This window comes from Mercenaria mercenaria, chromosome 5 (assembly GCF_021730395.1).
Source record: "Mercenaria mercenaria strain notata chromosome 5, MADL_Memer_1, whole genome shotgun sequence".
Lineage (NCBI taxonomy): Eukaryota > Metazoa > Mollusca > Bivalvia > Venerida > Veneridae > Mercenaria > Mercenaria mercenaria.
Window position 1 is genome coordinate 74,252,056 of NC_069365.1, and position 18,524 is coordinate 74,270,579.

Consider the following 18,524-nt stretch of genomic DNA (forward strand, 5'->3'; position numbering starts at 1 on the left):
TTTACACAAGGCATGGGAAAAGGAATGAAAGACACTCAAATCCCACTTTTCAGCCGTAAGCGTATAAAAAGGGGAAAAGTTGTGTCGATTTAGTCAAATAAAGTCGAAAACGAGGAAATTTTTTACTTAGGAAAAAAAAACCTTTATAAAATGTCAATAGATAACTTTTTTAAAATTCTTCTCTTTTAAAAATTCTGCCAAATCAGTCTTGGGTTTTATATGTTTTTTAGAAGGTCAAAATTTTACAAAAATTGAAAGCCTCTGAGGGATCTCCTGAAAAAAAAAAAAAACAGAAAAAAAAAATTGGTTCGAAGAAAGACTATAAAAAATGGCTGTGAAAGAAAGTAAGGTACCCGTTTTTCTGTTTTTCAATTCAATGTTTTTGGTAAAAAATGCGGTAAAACGTGGTTTGCATACCCCTAAAAAACTTCACAGCGAGGGGATGCCATATAAGTATCCTGAAAAGTAACGTTCTGATGTACTTAAAAACATCATAAAGATTTTTCTCTTTTTTTTCTTCTTATTATTTCTGACAGGGGAAAACCCTCCTTCTAATATATTAATAAATTTTCATTCAATTTAAAAGAAACAAAAAATTAGCGAGATAAAAGCTACCTTTTTTAAAGTTCCCAAAAATTTTTAAAAGTAATTTGGGGACAAAATTTAAATTTATAACTTTAATTTGTTGAAAATTTATTTTTAGCTTATTTCGATTTTTCCGCGCAGTTAATCTGTTTCCATTCCCGTCTGGGGATAGGGGGGTTTTTGTGAAGATTTGGGGGCCCTTGGGAAATCGATTCCGGGTTTAGAAACATCTTTAAAAATAAGATTATTTTAATATATCAAGTTTTTTACATGTAAAATAAAAAAATTTTTCATTTTTAAACCTTTTTTCGAAATTTAAAAAAAGGTTGATCAGTTTGGCGGCATTACCGCACACGGAAAAAAAAAAAAGTAAAAGACAAAAAATAAAACATTTACTGGGGACCCCCAGTTTTTAGTGCGCATTTTGAGAACCGTTTTTGCCGCGTGGTCCCAATTTTTGGGGAGGCAATTGTGCCCTGTAGGGTTTTGTATTCCGTTTTTCAAGAAAAAAGCAATGTAAAATAAAACAATGACGTCGAAAATTCAACACTTAAAAAAAATTTTAAAAGCCAAAAAAGCTAACACTTCAATTTCTTTTTCCCAGCGTAATAAAACAAAACATTTCTATAGTTGAAAACCCCATTATCACTTTTTGTTTTTTCTTGAAAAATTATGATTACTTGTAAATTTGCCTTTTTTGGTGAAATATTTTACAAAAAATTGATAATAAATTATGAATATACCATTTAAATGAAAATAATACTTTTTATTTCCTTCTTTGCATTTTATTGATATGTATGTGTAAATTTAAAACTTTGTTATGAAAATAAACTTTTTGGCTATTTTTTTAATAAAAAAATAAAAGGACTACTAATACAAAAAAAAAAAACTACAAAACGAAAAATTTTTTAAAAAAGGGCAAACATCAATTGGCAAATTTTTTATCAGAGGCCTGTAATGTTTTTTTTTGTCCACTGGGTTTTTATACCGTTGCCAGAAAAACTGGTTGAAAGTATTTAAACATATTCAAAAACCTTACAAGGTTTCCCAAAAAAAATTTCGATTCGTCCTGCCATAAAAAATAAAAAAAAAATGAAAAACGCAATACTTTGAAATATTTCAATAACTTCCCGAACACCGGGAGTTATGTAGTTTTGAACTAATATACATCTCAAGAGAAAATGGGCATATTTTTGGGGCTTTTTAACCCTAATTTTTTTTAAGGAAGAACAGAAAGGCATTGTTGTACCCCTTTTTTGATGAGATCAGCATACACTCTTTAAAGTTATCAAAAATGATAAAATAATGAAAAATGGGTTTACTGTGTTTGTCAAAAATTTAACAAGGAGGCATGCCATGAATTTCCCCTTTTACAAAAAAGGGAAAAAAATTGCAGTCAGGGCCAAAAGACAAACAGCAAGAGACAGACAGACAGCGAAAGGGGGTTCAAACAGAGAAAATCAATCAACATAAATATGTTCAGTTTTATTCATAATTAATTAATTATGTACCAATTTTCATTTGTATTTTTACAGAACCCATTTTTTGTCATAGGTTATAGCTACTACCTGTCATTGATATCAATATTTTGACACAGCAATAAAATAAGAAATAACAAACACACACGTTCACTTAACATTTGCCCTCAATGCATTCAACATAACTTGTACTTTTACAGTTACTGCAGGTTGCAGTGTACTGTTAAAAGCGGAATAATTCAATTGTATCTAAATCTCCTGGCCTGAAAATTGCTTTATGTACCTATTTTGATGTTAATGTCTTAGTTTCTTGAAAAATATGTACTTTAATTTAAAAACCCTTAGGTGAAAACTGTTACATCTGCAGATAAGTATACCCTTAAACAAAGGCTATGAAAAAAGGTCTGGTATCATACCAACAAACTGAATTTGAAATAATTCACAAAATCAGTACATTGAATGCAAAACTGAAAAAAATGCTCTGGAAAGCACTTCTCTACCCAGATGACTTTAATCGATGGGGTAATTACACGTCTATTAATGTTATACGCAAACTGTTTTCAGCTCTTTCTGTAAAATGTTGGTATTTGAACAAGTTTTTATTATATTTATTAAGTTATTTTTTTAAAGATATATCAGTGTTCTTGCTAAATATACTGAGCGAACTTTAAACAGCGTCATTATGGATAAACGTCTTGGCTGACATTTCACTCAACGTTACACAATCAGCAAAATGAAAACGATATAGTGCCTATATAGAGCCCTATTATACTTAAATACTGTTATATTCTCAGCATGAAGTGGCCATAACTAATTGCTGACCATTGCTGATGAAAACTAATACAATGTACTACATTGGCGAAGTGGTCTATACGTAATCTGTTGGTGTATGATAGATTTAACTGCAGTATATTAAGTATTAAGTAAGGTGATCAGTAACCGTCCATGTCCTAATATGTGTATTTTTTAGAGAAACTTCATAACATATTAGATCAAAACACAAAATGACATTTAAACTGATTGTATTTCATTTTGTAGGTTCCACCGGTTTTGATACTAACATATATTTAATAGTATTGTATGTGACAATGCTTTATATGATCAAAAATATCCTTTCTCAAATAGATTGTTTTCAATTACAGTTAATATTAAAACTGCATTTAAAATAGTACATTTACACAAAAGTTGTTGCTAAAAGAGAAACAACTGAAAATAGTAAAATGATCTTCACACGGAATAAGATTATTGTACCAAATTCATATTTATAATGAGACAAGAGCTTGATGTTATATTTCAATCTATAATGATTCCTAAACATACCAAAATAATATTTTGTTAAATTTAGTGCTTGACTGAAGTATAAAATTTCATTCGAAATATGCCTTTGGCGCGCTACATAGGACGCAATAAATCAATTTTATTTTTTTCCTAAATTAGTAATAATACACATGATAGATAAATGAAATTCTATAGATAGAAATTAAAGATTAAAAGAAAACATTCCTGCTTGAAAACTAATACTATATTGATTAACTGATTCAGAAATTTTCTGTTGATATCAGAGGGATTTCATTATAGTTTATTAAGTATTCAGTAAAAATCCTTCGAACATCTCGAATAAATAATGAAAACAACCGGAGTAAACAAATCAAATCCAGATATTATGTGCAGTGGAATAAGTTTTTTGACAAACTTCTGTACTTTATACGGTGTCGTCTCAAAGCTTTATGACACTAGTATTTGATCATTTTAAGCAATGGCTTTATTTCATTACCGCGACGACAAAACATGTGATATAAATAATCACCACATTTATTTTTAATCATCTTCAGTTCTTAGAGTAAATATATTATATATTATAATATATACGGTGAAAAATATCAATTACAGCTTTTAGAAGTAAAAAACTCGTCTCGATTTAATTTCACAAGAAAATAAAGAAACTTTGTTTTATATGCAGGATCAAAATGTCATTCACTCGTATTGCATTAGTAGAAAGGTAACATTTAACAAATAATTATGGGCTGTTTTCAAGCACCATTCCGTATTCCATTTGTTAGATATACTAAGTTTCCTTATCACCATTTGAGACATTATTAATTTTAAATAAAGGCTTGATTACATACTTAAACCATCGTTTTGTGTGTCAGTGCATCTATAGCAGAAATATCATTTGGTCATTTGCAACTGGACGTGTGTACTTGCAAAAGCCCCGTATATCTCTCTACACAAAACCGAAAGTGATAGAGGGTTTTCAACTGTAGCAATGCTAATGTATACAGACATGGGAAAATAAAATAAAGTGCTTACTGTATTTAAAGCTTTTAAATATTACTTTAAGTGTCGATATTTCTCGACAGCTCATTGTTTTATATTACTCTGCTTCTGTGTCATGAAAAACGAGACATACTAAATCAAACATGGCACAACTTGTCCTCGCCACAATTCGGAGACCACGCTGGCAAAAACGGATTCTCATGAAAATGCGCACTAAAAACTCGGGGTCACCAGTGAATGTTTTATTGTTTGTCTTTCTACTTATTTTTTTCTATCCTGTGAGCGGTAATGCCCTGCCAAACGTGATCAACCGTTTGTAAAGTTCGTGAAAATCGGAACTTTACATTTAAATTTTGTACCCAAATTACTATTTAGAAATATTTGGAAACGTTAAAAGGTAGCTATTATCATCGCTAATTATTTGTTTCTTCTTAATTGAATGAAAATTTTATTTAATATACTTATGAAGGAGGAGGATATTCCCATGATCAGAAATAATAAGAAGAAGAACAAAGAGAAGAATCTTTCATGATGTATTAATGTACATCAAGAACGTCTACTTTTGTAGGATATCTATATATGGCATCTACCTCGCTGTGAAGTTTTTTAGTGACTATCGCAAACCACGCTTTTACCGCATTCTTTACCTAAAACATTGAATTTGAATAGACAGACAACGGAGTACCTTACATATTCTTTCTACAGCCTATATTTTACTAGTCTTTCTTCAGAACCAATGTTTTTTTTTCTGTTTTTTTTTTCTTTACAGGAGATCACTCCAGAGGCTATTCATATTTTTGTATAATTATGACCCTTCTCAAAACATAATAAAACCCAAGACTGATGTGGTCAGAATAATATAAGAGAAGCTATTTTCAAAAAAGATTATCTAGTTGACATTTTATCAAGGTTTTTTCTTCCCTAAGTAAATAATTTCCATCAGTTTTCGACTTTAGTTTGACTAATTTTGACACAACATTTCCCATTTTATACGCATTACGGCATGTAAAGTCGGGATTTGACGTGTCTTTCATTCCTTTCCATGTCATCTGTGATAAACATATTATATAAACAAAACACGAACAATAATAATAATAATGATAATAATAATAATAATAATAATAATAATAACAGTAACAACAAAAAAAAAGAAAGAAAGAAAACTAGCTTTTGAACGGTTTATTACAGGTGTATTACATACATTTTATCATGTTTCTGATTGTATTCCATAAAATTTCATTCAATATAGTACAACAAAATAATGTTATTCGTGTAAATATTTAGTGTAACTATATAGACATCATTTTCATCTCTTCTCTGTTTTCTCTTCGTCCCAGTAACCTTCTCGTCTGTACACGAACGGAATATTAGGGTGTAAAGGTTCTTTGGGGTGCCCTACGGGTTGCAGAAACACGTTAAGTATGTAATTATTCAACATTTGGTCAGAGAGCGGTAAGTGTCCTACCCGTTGTACGAAACGTTTAGACGGGGGTGGATACGCCCTATAAATGTCAGTGAACGTAATTTTTTTGCCTTCCATCACTAAGCGTAGCACGGGATAAATCGAACGATTTTAAGTTTTAAATCGCCTTTATATAACACCAATATTAGGCTCCACCCCTGCCGTTCTCGACCGATAATGCACATGTATACCTTATAGATATGAATAAATGATCAGCCAGATAAGGTCTACTGACATATACCAGTTAATGTCAGATTCTAAGTAATTTGTATCATTATAGTCTTGTAAGTACCCGAAAGTCATAATTAAATGTTAGCAAAGGATACATTGAGAATGGTTGAGGCTGTGCGTAGCATTGTTATACTGTTTACGTCAGTAAAGTAGTTCGACTGTCTGTCTGCCTTTAAAGTGCTACACACTACTAGATGTACATGTGAAACAGTGTGAATATGTAATGCCAAAACGAAAACTGGAAGGTTGTAACAAATGGCTATCACTTTATGGCATTTAATTGTAACTGTAACTGCATTTTTTTAGATTTAAATCAGTATCTTCCGTGAAATAATTATAAGATTTTAAAGCATAGTACATCATGAAAGTTACTACCATTTCGGCTGCCAACTTCAAATTTTAATCAAACGTGTTTTTTAATTATAAGATATAATAAATGTTAACACCAAGAAATGATATCTAATAATAAACACTAATGCAGTCTCCGTTGGACATCGAAAGAGTATAAATATTCTACTATTGATAAGAAGCTAATTTATATCTTCTGGCTGTATTAGCTCTGGTTTTAAAGGATATTGCAATATGACAGGACAGAATTTATTTTCAAATGGGTCATTTCTTATTATCATCATTATTATTATTTGTGTTTTTTTTCATTTGAAATTATGTTAGAAGAGCAGTCATTTTTGCAATAATTGCACATTATTGCTATTGGAAGCATGAGAAAATTATTCGAAGAATTATTATAGGTCTCGAAAAGTACTAACATGCATGATACTGCTAAATTTAAGCACGATGCTAAATTTCTCTCACTGAAAATATCGATTGGCGGAACCATCCGGAATATGTTTTAGAGAGATGTGAACCGCGTAAATTATACTGATATTTTGGTATATTTTTGTTTAAAAACAAATGCATCCATTTATTGCTGGTTTTTGTTACTTTATTTAAAAGACATGTGAAGAGGGAGTTCCCACAGCATTGATGTAGAAAACTAATCGATGCTATGCCAGTTTGATTGTGTATCTATCAATTTTTCTCTTGTTTTAGTGATTTTCGCTAAACTGTAAAGGGGGAATGTTTAATGTGACTTTGATGATAATTTCTCATTCTTTATATTCATTTGCAAAAACCTTTTTTTATTAACAATGGTATTTTAAAGTGGAAATAGCGATTCTAAAGATAACATATCAACTCAAGAAACTCGTAGTATTTAACAATTTTACCATTTTCAAAATACAAATTTATACTATTGTCTCAAAGGAGTGAGCATATACCATGGCGTTGTCAATTTACTGATGTCGGCATTTCTTTCTTGAACGTTTGGTTGGACCTTAAAATGGCCGTTTACTTAACATGCAAAACAGCACCCAGGATACGGGTCTCTTCTGCTCTTGGTCGGCGAAATGGCGTTATATTGGCTACCTTAACCGATGCGGGGCCAATATATTGTTCTTCAAGGGCTGAAGTAAAGTTGTTATTACAATAATAGTAAATATAAGAATATATACAAATAAAACTGTAAGACAGAAGTGAATATGGAAGAAGATAATTGTTTGCTGTTGCTGGCTTTTTTTCATGATGAACCAGGCGAGACTAAGTGTCGCCGAAAATCGTATGTATTCAACTTTAAATCCACAGAATGCAATTTAACCCGATTCCGTTGTATCATGTATTGTTGATGTTTTCTTTTTTCATCTACTTTACAAAGAGATGTTTCTAGATATTGACTGAAAAGAGGCTATAAATTCTAAAGATATCTTACATCGTCTTATTTCTAATCTATATTCAGTCATTACTACAATGTCCAGTATCGCAGGCAAAAGGGAAATCTGTCGACAATTGTCTATTCATAACAGCACGATTAAGACATATTTTAAGTTATCAAAGAAGATGTACGGATATTGTTTATATCGCAAATCCTTTAATCCCTTACTGTAATTCGTAATCTTTAATAGATTAGCTCGCACAGGCGGAGCATGGCGATTAAAAATTCCAGTAACAGATGTGCATTCCTTGTGTAATATCGTTTGCAGTTAGCATGTGGTTGATTGATTAATAAATAATAAGTTATTGTAACGATATGCGATGTCCCACGATTCCATACGATTTTGATGGAATTGTGCAACATAAGCAAAAGTACAAAAGACCGGGATGCAATACTATTCAAAACCGGAGATAACCACAGATCTGCAAATTCAAACACATAAATGGCGTGGGTTTGTTTCTAAGCGTTTTCGCTTGACAGTAACTGCATAAATAGACGAAGCCATGACACTTAAACGGTTACACTAGATCAAGTAGTTTTCATAGGTCTACGTACAGTGGCGCCACTTGAAAAGTACACATCGAAACACTCCGTTCATACAGCGCCTTCGCCGCAGAATATCTTTTATCCAACAAAACTTCGCATTGTTCTCACCAGCAACTATGCGCTCTCGCAGTTACCCGATGACTGATCGATTGATATCGTTTAGAGCTTAAAACTATATGCATAATTTTATACTCGAGGTAAACTGAATACAATTTTCGGTCTATACTCTGCGTGGCATGGTTTATGCTTTATTGTGTCTGAAAGGGCGGATAGACCGTAATTAAACTTATACACTGACTGACTGAAATATACGTACTGCACCTATTCAAGCTGGTAAATAACGGACAGTTATTTTGGTAAAACGTTTTAACTAAGCTTGTGATCCGAGAGATAAGATCGATAATCAACGGTCTGAACTGATCCGTTATCGTGGCATTATCGTATACCTGTACGGCTCTGTGATGTGTTACGCGTATTGAAAGCTTTATGAATATGTTGTGAAAACTGATCAACAATGTGTATGTCAGGTTGTGACACAAAGAACAAACACGAATGGATAAGCAAATATTGCAGGCCTTCCAAAAGTATCACGATATATTTTTCATTCTTGGCCCTGGCCTCGTTACCTGATTTCGTTCATCGGTGATAAGCAACGATAAATAAACTAAGCGCTGAGCTACATTTGCATATCTTTAATAAGCTTAGTTGCACGCGTTCTAACATAAAATCAATATCACATAAATAAAAGGTATGTACTCTGGATTAAATTGAATGAAAAGATGTTGTAAACATATCTATAGGGAGGCTTAAAATCTATAAGTAATTGATCTAGAAATGAAACATTCAATGCGTTTTTGACATTTTGTTTTAGTTAGGTTGCGCTGTACTAGATGTGTTTTTCAGACAATCATATAAAAGCCACTGGCAAATCAGGTGATATCAAGAAAAAGGATATAGGTTTCACCCGAGGCAGACTTTATTTTGTAAAAATGCTCGAAAAGCAACATTGATACATGCCACAAGTCGTTTGATAAAAAATCAAGGCGCAACAATTCTATAAGGTCTTAACTTGGTAATACTTCAAGGTATATCAGCTCAAAATTTCGTACCTAAAAACAGGAACAATTACTTGCTACAGTTTTATGGCTGTATCAACAGCACTATGCATTAGCTTTAAACTTGTTCACAGTGCGTACATGTATAGATAAATACATAATAAACGTGTACAACCGCTGAAATAATGGCTTTAATATATGTTTGTGGCTCAATATATATCAACATACAAACTTAATTTGTATTTTTAGTAAAGTTAAATACATTTGAAGCTGATTATATATATTTCAAGTAAATTTAAATTTTTAGCAAGCGTGCTGCGCAAGAATGCTTCTGGCTGCCCTTAAAACACTTCTCCACCAGACAGCATTGTTTTACATTTCAATTTTATCATGAACATATCTATAATGCTCGCGCATACATGCCCAAATCCCTTCATTTCCGTCTCCCAGTCAGACAACAGGTTATCATCATCAATACCGTCTATGATATATCGCCATGATAAGGAAACAGCTTACTTAATCTCTTCTGAGTGCAATATTTGCTATCAATATTAGTGTCTTTCGCTTGCACGCTCGGTTTATAGTTCAAACAGGAATGATCCCTTTGTTACAACCAACCTTCGCTACACCCGAGACAATTATGATGAAATGCGACAGATTCTAGCATATCTACGACGTACCTAGCCTACTTTAATTGTAAATATTTACATTCGCACTATTCTTTTCCATTGAAAACTTTGACGTTCATTTCCTATGAATAGCAAAAGGAAAGGCGCGTGAGTAACGTCAACGCTGCTTAGTGATAACCGACCGCTGTTTTGACGACGTTCGCTTATAGTCAGGGAGAACTTTCCTTAGATGACGTCGCTGTTGTTCCGTCTGGTGAACAAAATGGCGGGAAGCTGACTTTAATTTTGAATGGCACAAAATATTTGCAATTTTTAATATTATCTTGTTCATAAATCAAAAGGAAATGTAATGAAAATACAATAAAATGTAAATATAAACAATTAACTATTTCTTCAGTGTCCACTATAATATACCTTCGTATTATAAATAAACAGATATATATTTATGTACAAAATAAGCTACAATTAATCGAGTACGGGCACACATTTATTGATTGGTACACTCATACGTACCTTAATTTCATTTTGGAGCCAGCTAGGAGGAGTTCGTACTTAATTACGTAAATAATTTTCAATATCGTTGTAATTACTTGTAATGAATATTAACTTATCGGATTACTAGCTGCTCCCCTAACGCATCTAAAGAAATATAAAATACACAGAATGGCAACTGGCGGTAATCTCACGTTATCTCGTGTCAGAGCGTGAATTGGCGTTATCTTAGTGAAGCGCAATATTCAAAATACGTGTAAGCTTCTAAAACAACATCAGTTTAATGTGAAATAGTCTTATCAATTGAGACACACGAAATTGTCTTAAGACACAAAATAGGCCTACACGTTTTACCATCGAAATAAGCGTGGTCATACGATGATAATTGATTTACCACGTGTCCCTTTTTTTGCATACATATGGCGCTTGGAGAATGCGTCACTTCCGGTAAACGAGATCTCGTTCAGTTGTATCGTTTTTTGGTGAGATTTGCTCTATATGCCTTTCAAGTTGCCGATCTATTTATTTTTATAGCTCTTTGACTCACCCAAAAATACACGGTCTAAACAATACACACATTATATCCCCGAGCAGATTAATTGTGTAATCTAACTGGATTAACACACCTAATGAAAGGATTCATTGTGTCAACTGAGCGGCTTAAATGGCACTGCTTTTCATGCGAGATTCCCGGTAGTCCTTACATTTCACCTTTAACAGAAACATGTCTATAACGCTCGCGCATACATGCCCGAAACATTTAATTTCTACCTCCCAATCAAACAACAGCTTTTCATCATTAGTTCCGTCTATTATTTCGTCAAAGTAAGTGGAAAGCTTATCTAAAGTCCTGGTACGCCTATTATACTCTCCCACGCTATGTTTAACGTTCAAGCAGGTATGGTCCCTCTGTGACAGCCAGCCTTCAGTGCAGCCGAGACAATTCCGCCAAGCTACAGTTTCTAGCATAGAAACTACATGTCTAGCATACTTTAATTGTAAAGAAAATTCTAACATACAAACACTTTGCCGTTGTCGCAAAACAAAATCTGCGTTGGCCATTATGGAATAAAAATATGTTATAGATGACTGTGTGCATGTATTGGAGCCAGCTAGGAGGAGTTAGTAGTTAATTAATCTTTATTCTGTCGACGTAACTCATTCTCGCCGCCATTGAGTTGGTTGTGTAATTATAAACCGATGCACCCAAAAGTGGGCACTAATTGATGTTAATCATCAATACAAACTATAATTAAGCTGTCTAATCAATACAAATTACATTATAATCCAGATCAATTGTGTGTAATCCAGATTAATTGCATAATTTTTTTATTAATCGGATTAATTACCTAATTATAATCCGATTTAGAAACTCGAATCATTTTATCAAAACTGAAAACCCCCGAAACACACTACTATCACCTTATCACCCACATCATGTGACACAAGGTGCATAACTCTGACACCAGCTTTTCATGAATTATGCCCCCTTTTACTTAGAATTCAAGGTTAATTTTGATGCATTTTCGCTATATCTCAGTTATTACTAAATGGATTTGATTCAAACTTAAAATAGATGTTCCACCTTATCACCCACATCATGTGACATAAGGTGCATAACTCTGACACCAATTTTTCATGAATTATGCCCCCTTTTACTTAGAATTTAAGGTTAATTTTGATGCATTTTCGCTATATCTCAGTTATTACTAAATGGATTTGATTCAAACTTAAAATTGTTGTTCAACCTTATCACCCTCATCATGTGACACAAGGTGCATAACTCTGACACCAACTTTTCATGAATTATGCCCCCTTTTACTTAGAATTTAAGGTAAATTTTGATGCATTTTCACTATATCTCAGTTATTACTAAATGGAACTGATTCAAACTTAAAATAGATGTTCCACCTCATCACCCATATCATGTAAGATGCATAACTCTGACACCAATTTTTCATGAATTATGCCCCCTTTTACTTAGAATTTAAGAGTAATTTTGATGCATTTTCTCTACATATCATTCTGATTGGCTTAGAGCCAAAGGGAAGTAACCTTTTTTTCAACTTTTGTACGGAGTAACTTCCCCTTAAATTCCATGAATTAGTCTATTTTTAGAAATTCTACTTTTAGATTTTCAATATTTTAGGTATTTTTCTAACTTTTTTATTATTAGTCCTGTGTAAAAAGTAAAAACATTTTTCTGTGGTGACATGTGGCAGTAAGACACTTTTTTTGTATTCATTTTTAGTATCTCTAATATTAGAGATTTTTATATTTACCGCATCCCTCATCCTGGGCACATATACTAGTATTACTTATATGTGCTGAGGAAGCCCAGGATGAAGTACTCCAAAGACGAGTAAAAGTATTATGTGTTTTTTTTACGTTTTATATTATTCTAAGTATTTTTAAAAATTCTTATGGTTGATGGTTGCCATTCTTCTGTGACAGGACTGTATGGAGGGGGTATAAGTCACTCCTGTGACAGTTCTAGTTTGTTCTTTTTTCACAACACAAAAAGGAACTGGAAAATTTGTATTTTAATGTAAGTGATATTCACTTATGTGACCGCTATTGTGTGGGAATATGCATCACATGTAAAAGCCCCCCCCCCCACCACCCTTTCTAGAGGATCGAGGTGTACACTTGTCTGTAGGTCTGTCTCTGCATTAGTATCCTCTCATTAAACTATAATTTTTTTGTCAGAAAACTTGGTCTCATGAAAGTCAGACTCCACAGGATGATTGCCTTTAGTCGGTAGATGACCCATATTATATTGAAAGTCGGTAGGTCAAAGGTTAAAATCACAGTGACGTTAAAATACAAGTGTGTTCCACTCAGTAGCAAAAGAATATATGCTTTAAAATACAGTTACTAAACTTCATAAGGGGGCCTCCGTGGCCGAGTGGTTAAGGTCGCTGACTTCAAATCACTTGCCCCTCATCGATGTGGGTTCGAGCCTCACTCGGGGCGTTGAATTTTTCATGTGAGGAAGCCATCCAGCTGGCTTACGGAAGGTCGGTGGTTCTACCCAGGTGACCGCTCATGATGAAATAATGCACGGAGGGACACCTAGGGTCTTCCTCCACCATTACAGCTGGAAAGTCGCCATATGACCTATCATGTGTCGGTGCGACGTTAAATCCAAAAAAAAACTTCATAGGATATAATTGCATGTGGTCAGTAGGTGACCCTTATTGTTCAAGAGTCAGTAAGTCAAAGGTCCAGAAACCATGAGGCTGGAAACAGTTTCTATCTCTAACTTGTGAACATTTTGGCCTAAATCGAGAATCTTCATATGGTGATTTCCTGTGGTCAGTAAATTACGTCAACTGTCACTGTAACTTTGAGACTTGGATCAGTTCCTACTCAATTAATAAACACTTGTTTCCTACAGTTGTCAAAGATCATAGGATGTTTGCCTGTTGTAAGAAGATGACCCCATTATTTTAGGGGTCAGTAGGTCTAACCGTCAAATAATGGACCCCTAGACTGAAAACAATTTTCTACTGAATAATAAAAGAAAGCTCTGGCTTTGAATCTTTATAAAATTGTGCCTATAGTCTTTTGTTTTGACTCCTATTGTTTCTGGTGGATATTGAGTCAAATGTTAAGATCACAAAATTACATGCTGACTTTCCTTTTACAGGCCATCATTTGAACATATGTGTTTTACAAATATTGCTTGTTTTTCTGGGGTTGACGAAGGCAGGAAACACACATAACCATCCAAGTTTGTTGAAAACAATTCTTCCAATGAGAGGAAACATTTAACATGTGCTCTGCATGTTTATTAAGTGTGAGATTTTGACACCAGAAAATCTGTTTAAAGTTAGGGTCAGTTGTAACATTGCAGAGTTATGTTTCCTTTGCTTTTGGCCAATTATCTTATCTTCTGTGACAAGGAAATGTTCTTGGTATTTATAAAATTTTGTGCTACTTTTGGTAAAACTAGCTGGACCCATTATATTTAGAGTTCAGTAATTGGCTACCATAACCTATCTCCAGCAAGCGAAAATACAAACATGATTAGAAATGTTGAAATAGTTTTGTTGTTGTGATCAAACATAATTAAATGCCTTGTGCTCGAGAACTGAAATGATTATTTATTTCAGCGAGTACTGTACCTTTGGCTTGTCCAGGAGACCAGCCACTTGAAGGCCAATCACAATGTTGAAGTGGCAGTGGATTTCAGCAGTATTGGCATATGGGTAAGACAGCGTATTACGGACTCATGACCAATATGCTTATGGCATTTATTTTCTATCAGAAAACCAAAACGTTGGGTGCCAAAGCAGTTTTTAACTACGGCAATGGTCCAGTTGTGTTTTCGGTTGCTCATATATAAATGTTAGCCATTGTAGCTGTTCTAAGTCTTAAGTTTTAAATTGAATGATGTTGAAACCTCAGATGTATTTAATCTTAACTTTCCTTAATCTTTCAGATTTTATTCATATTTTATGATGAAGGGAATTCTATGTATCTCATGATGTCCCTCATGGAACATAAAAGTTGGAGGCCCGCCCGCTTAGCTCAGTAGGGAGAGCACAGTCACGCGGGGTCCTGCATTCGATCCCCAGGGCGTATGTTCTCTGTCTGAAATCATTGGTCCTCCACCCTCAAAGTCATGTGGGGAAGTTGGCAGTTACTTGCGGAGAACAGGTTTGTACTGGTACAGAATCCAGGAACACTGATTAGGTTAACTGCCCACCTTAACATAACTAAATTATTGTTAAAAGATGGTGTTTAATCCAGTACAAACAAACAAAACATATAGTTGCAGTGAGTAGTTAATATTGGTCTTATTGATATGATCATACATGTCTATTAGTGGAATTGCAAAGCTCGATAGCGACATGACTGAATTTATCTCCTTTTTTTATACAGTCACTAAGATTCTAGGCAGTATCTTTTACTCTACTGAATCGTGGCCGAGTGGTTAAGGTCGCTGAGTTCAAATCACTTGCCCCTCATCGATGTGGGTTCGAGCCTCACTCGGGGCGTTGAATTTTTCATGTGAGGAAGCCATCCAGCTGGCTTACGGAAGGTCGGTGGTTCTACCCAGGTGCCCGCTCGTGATGAAATAATGCACGGAGGGGCACCTGGGGTCTTCCTCCACCATTAAAGCTGGAAAGTCGCCATATGTCCTATCATGTGTCAGTGCGACGTTAAATCCAACCAAAAAAAAAAAAAAAGAATGGAATTTAGTGTAATTTTATACAATAATAAATAATAAAAATAAAGAAATCACTTTCACACTTCATATATTATTACTGTTTTAATATTTTAACACTATGAAGATGGTACCTTTTGACACAGACATAAGCTTAATTACACATCCTTAGTAATATCTTCATCCACATTGGAGTCATTGAACACTCCTGTGATAGCTCCAGCATCCCTAGATGTGCCCAACTTCACTATTAAGTATTGAAATTATAGTGGAAGGCTCTGTTTCGTGTCACAGTTCTTGTTATTCAGTTTGTCATCTTTAGACATTTACTAAATGATGTATACATGTATTTAATTTTACAGATTTGCTGATGTATGCTACAAGCTTTTCGATTTGAACAGAAGATATGCTTATTAAAAAATTCTTGCTGATATAAACACACTCTAGATTAGAGGGAAGAAGATGCGCATGTTCTCGCTGATCTACCAGTTACGATCTACCAGTTTTTTGAACTGTCAACACTTCAGAGTATTAATGCAGGACCACCCAAGAAGGAAGTTATGACTTATCTCTTAGAACATTGTCATCACTTTAAAGCTTAACACTAGTTAACTAAATTTTTATTTAGAGGTACACTTCTTGCTATCTCAATTTGATATCTCCATTTAACTACGGTAATTGTTTGAATGGAATCGTCACATACCCCATATAGTACTTGTCTTTATTTCTTTACTTAGCTGGAAAGCTAACCTCTGCATAGGAAAAATGATTATTTTATTGAACTCATCGTACTTTAAAGTTTCATGGTTCATGTGAGGAATAGCTTAATCGTCTTTGAAAAGTTAATTTGTCAGAAACTTCTAGAAAAAAAGATGTTATGGATATAACTTAACACAAAAAGCTAGACGGAGTGAGCTACTGTATGCTACTATATATGAGAAGTGTTACTGTATTGCACTGATAGTGCATGTTTAAACCTGAAAAATATGTTAGTGTTTTATAATTTCAATATCATGTTTTAATGAAACTTTTGAAAGTATAAATCAAAATGAAATACAACTTAATTTTGACTTTCATTCATGTGTGCATCTATCTAAGACGTGCCAGTTACTGTGTATAAACATTTATGAAGATTGAAGTTCATGTTACCTTTCTAAAGTTCATTATAATTAGTTTAATCATGTTTGCAATATAATTTACAAAGTTTTAAAATCAGTTTGTTTTTGTTCTTTATATTGAAGAAGCTCTCGCCATGTATTAGGCCACCAATTAAGACATTACGCCCAGAATTGTATTGTGGAATGTCCGTATTAAATTCCCTGATAATTTTCAGAGGGATGTGGTAGATGCATGTGGTTGCAGCCTTGTCTGTCTGTCCATTCCGAAATGTTTGCCTGGTTAACTCCTACATTTTAAAGAGACTCGGCCGCAACTTTCACAAGTGTGTCTTGTCCATATTACAGGCTTTCTAGCATTCCTACTTTTTTGAAAGTGCTATGTTTACCTACTTTTCGGTTTATATAGGTATTTTTAGAAAGATCTCCACATAATGTTAATACCTATATCTTTACAGTATCCAGGAACTGACCATGAATTTGCGATTATAAGAGCATTTTTGATTACTTCTGATTATAAAATTACATTTTCTGGGATTAAAATTCATGTCCCACATACATTTTACCAGTTTATCAAGGCCCTTTGCTAAATGCACTGCAGTGTCCTCTGCAAACAAACGGACATGAGATGTTATACTTTGTCATTAATATTTAGAAGAAAGAGTGATGGCCCGAGTACACCCTATGTGGTACAGGATGTTGCTGATAACGCTGAGTATTTCATGTTCAGTTCAAACTGTAAGAAACGATTTAATTCACAAGAAGTAGGCATGTTCCTGCAATTTGAAAAGGCATTTTAAATAGTTTATGTCATCAAAAGTTTCACTAAATCAAGTTCAACAAAATTAGCCTGTTGGCCATGTGTCATATTTCTTATCATTTGCGTCACGCACAAGAAAGGCATGCTTTAAATCTGGAAGTATATTGTGTTTGTTAAAGTGATTTGCTAGGTTTGATGAACGATATTCTACAACTTGACGTAAGACAAATAAATTCATAGACTAGCTCCTAGACAATGATGTATATTTTTTTGCCCCCGAAGGGAGGCATATTAGTTTTCAAGTGTCCGCGGATCCGTTCGTTAGTTCGTTCGTCACAACGTTGACTTTTTGCATAAAGGCACTACTCGCGAACCACTGCACCCAGGACCTTCAAACTTAACATGCTGATAGTACTTACTGAGTACACGACCCCTACTGACTTTGGGGTCACCAGGTCAAAGTTCAAGGTCACCAGGTCAAAGGTCAAGGCGCTGCGGGGGGCATTTATCACCATTAGTGACGGCTCTTGTTTTGTTTCAGTGATTGTTTTGTGTTTAACGCCGTTTTTCAACAGTAATTCAGTCGTGTAATGGTGGGCAGTTAACCTAACCAGTGTTCCTGGATTCTGTACCAGTACAAACCTGTTCTCCGCAAGTAACTACCAACTTCCTAACATGAATCAGAGGTGGAGGACCAATGATTTCAGATACAATGTCGTTTATTTGTTTATCAAATAGTTACAGGAAACATACGTCCCGCCCGAGGATCGAACTCATGACCACGTGATCCGTACACCAACACTACCTACTGAGCTAAGCAGGCGGGCTTTGTTTCAATGAACAAATTTAGTTAGTCTGTATCCTAGGTCCAATATATTAGAACCCGTTCTCTGAGAAAATTTGTAAAATAAACTTCAATTTGTCACTGTTAAATAAAATCAAAGAAAAAT

General features: G+C 34.0%; 1 protein-coding gene across 1 annotated transcript in view; it reads left to right on the top strand.

Moving 5' to 3' along the window:
- The window catches only part of LOC123542487 (sushi, von Willebrand factor type A, EGF and pentraxin domain-containing protein 1-like), a 72,321-nt gene extending 55,407 nt beyond the window's left edge, over positions 1-16,914 (top strand). Inside the window, exons 12-13 of the mRNA XM_045328383.2 lie at positions 14,642-14,737; positions 16,062-16,914. Of these exons, the coding sequence (XP_045184318.2) occupies positions 14,642-14,703 (62 nt within the window). The 3' untranslated portion in view covers positions 14,704-14,737; positions 16,062-16,914. The remainder of the gene's footprint in view (positions 1-14,641; positions 14,738-16,061) is intronic.
- The last annotated feature ends 1,610 nt before the right edge of the window (positions 16,915-18,524 follow it).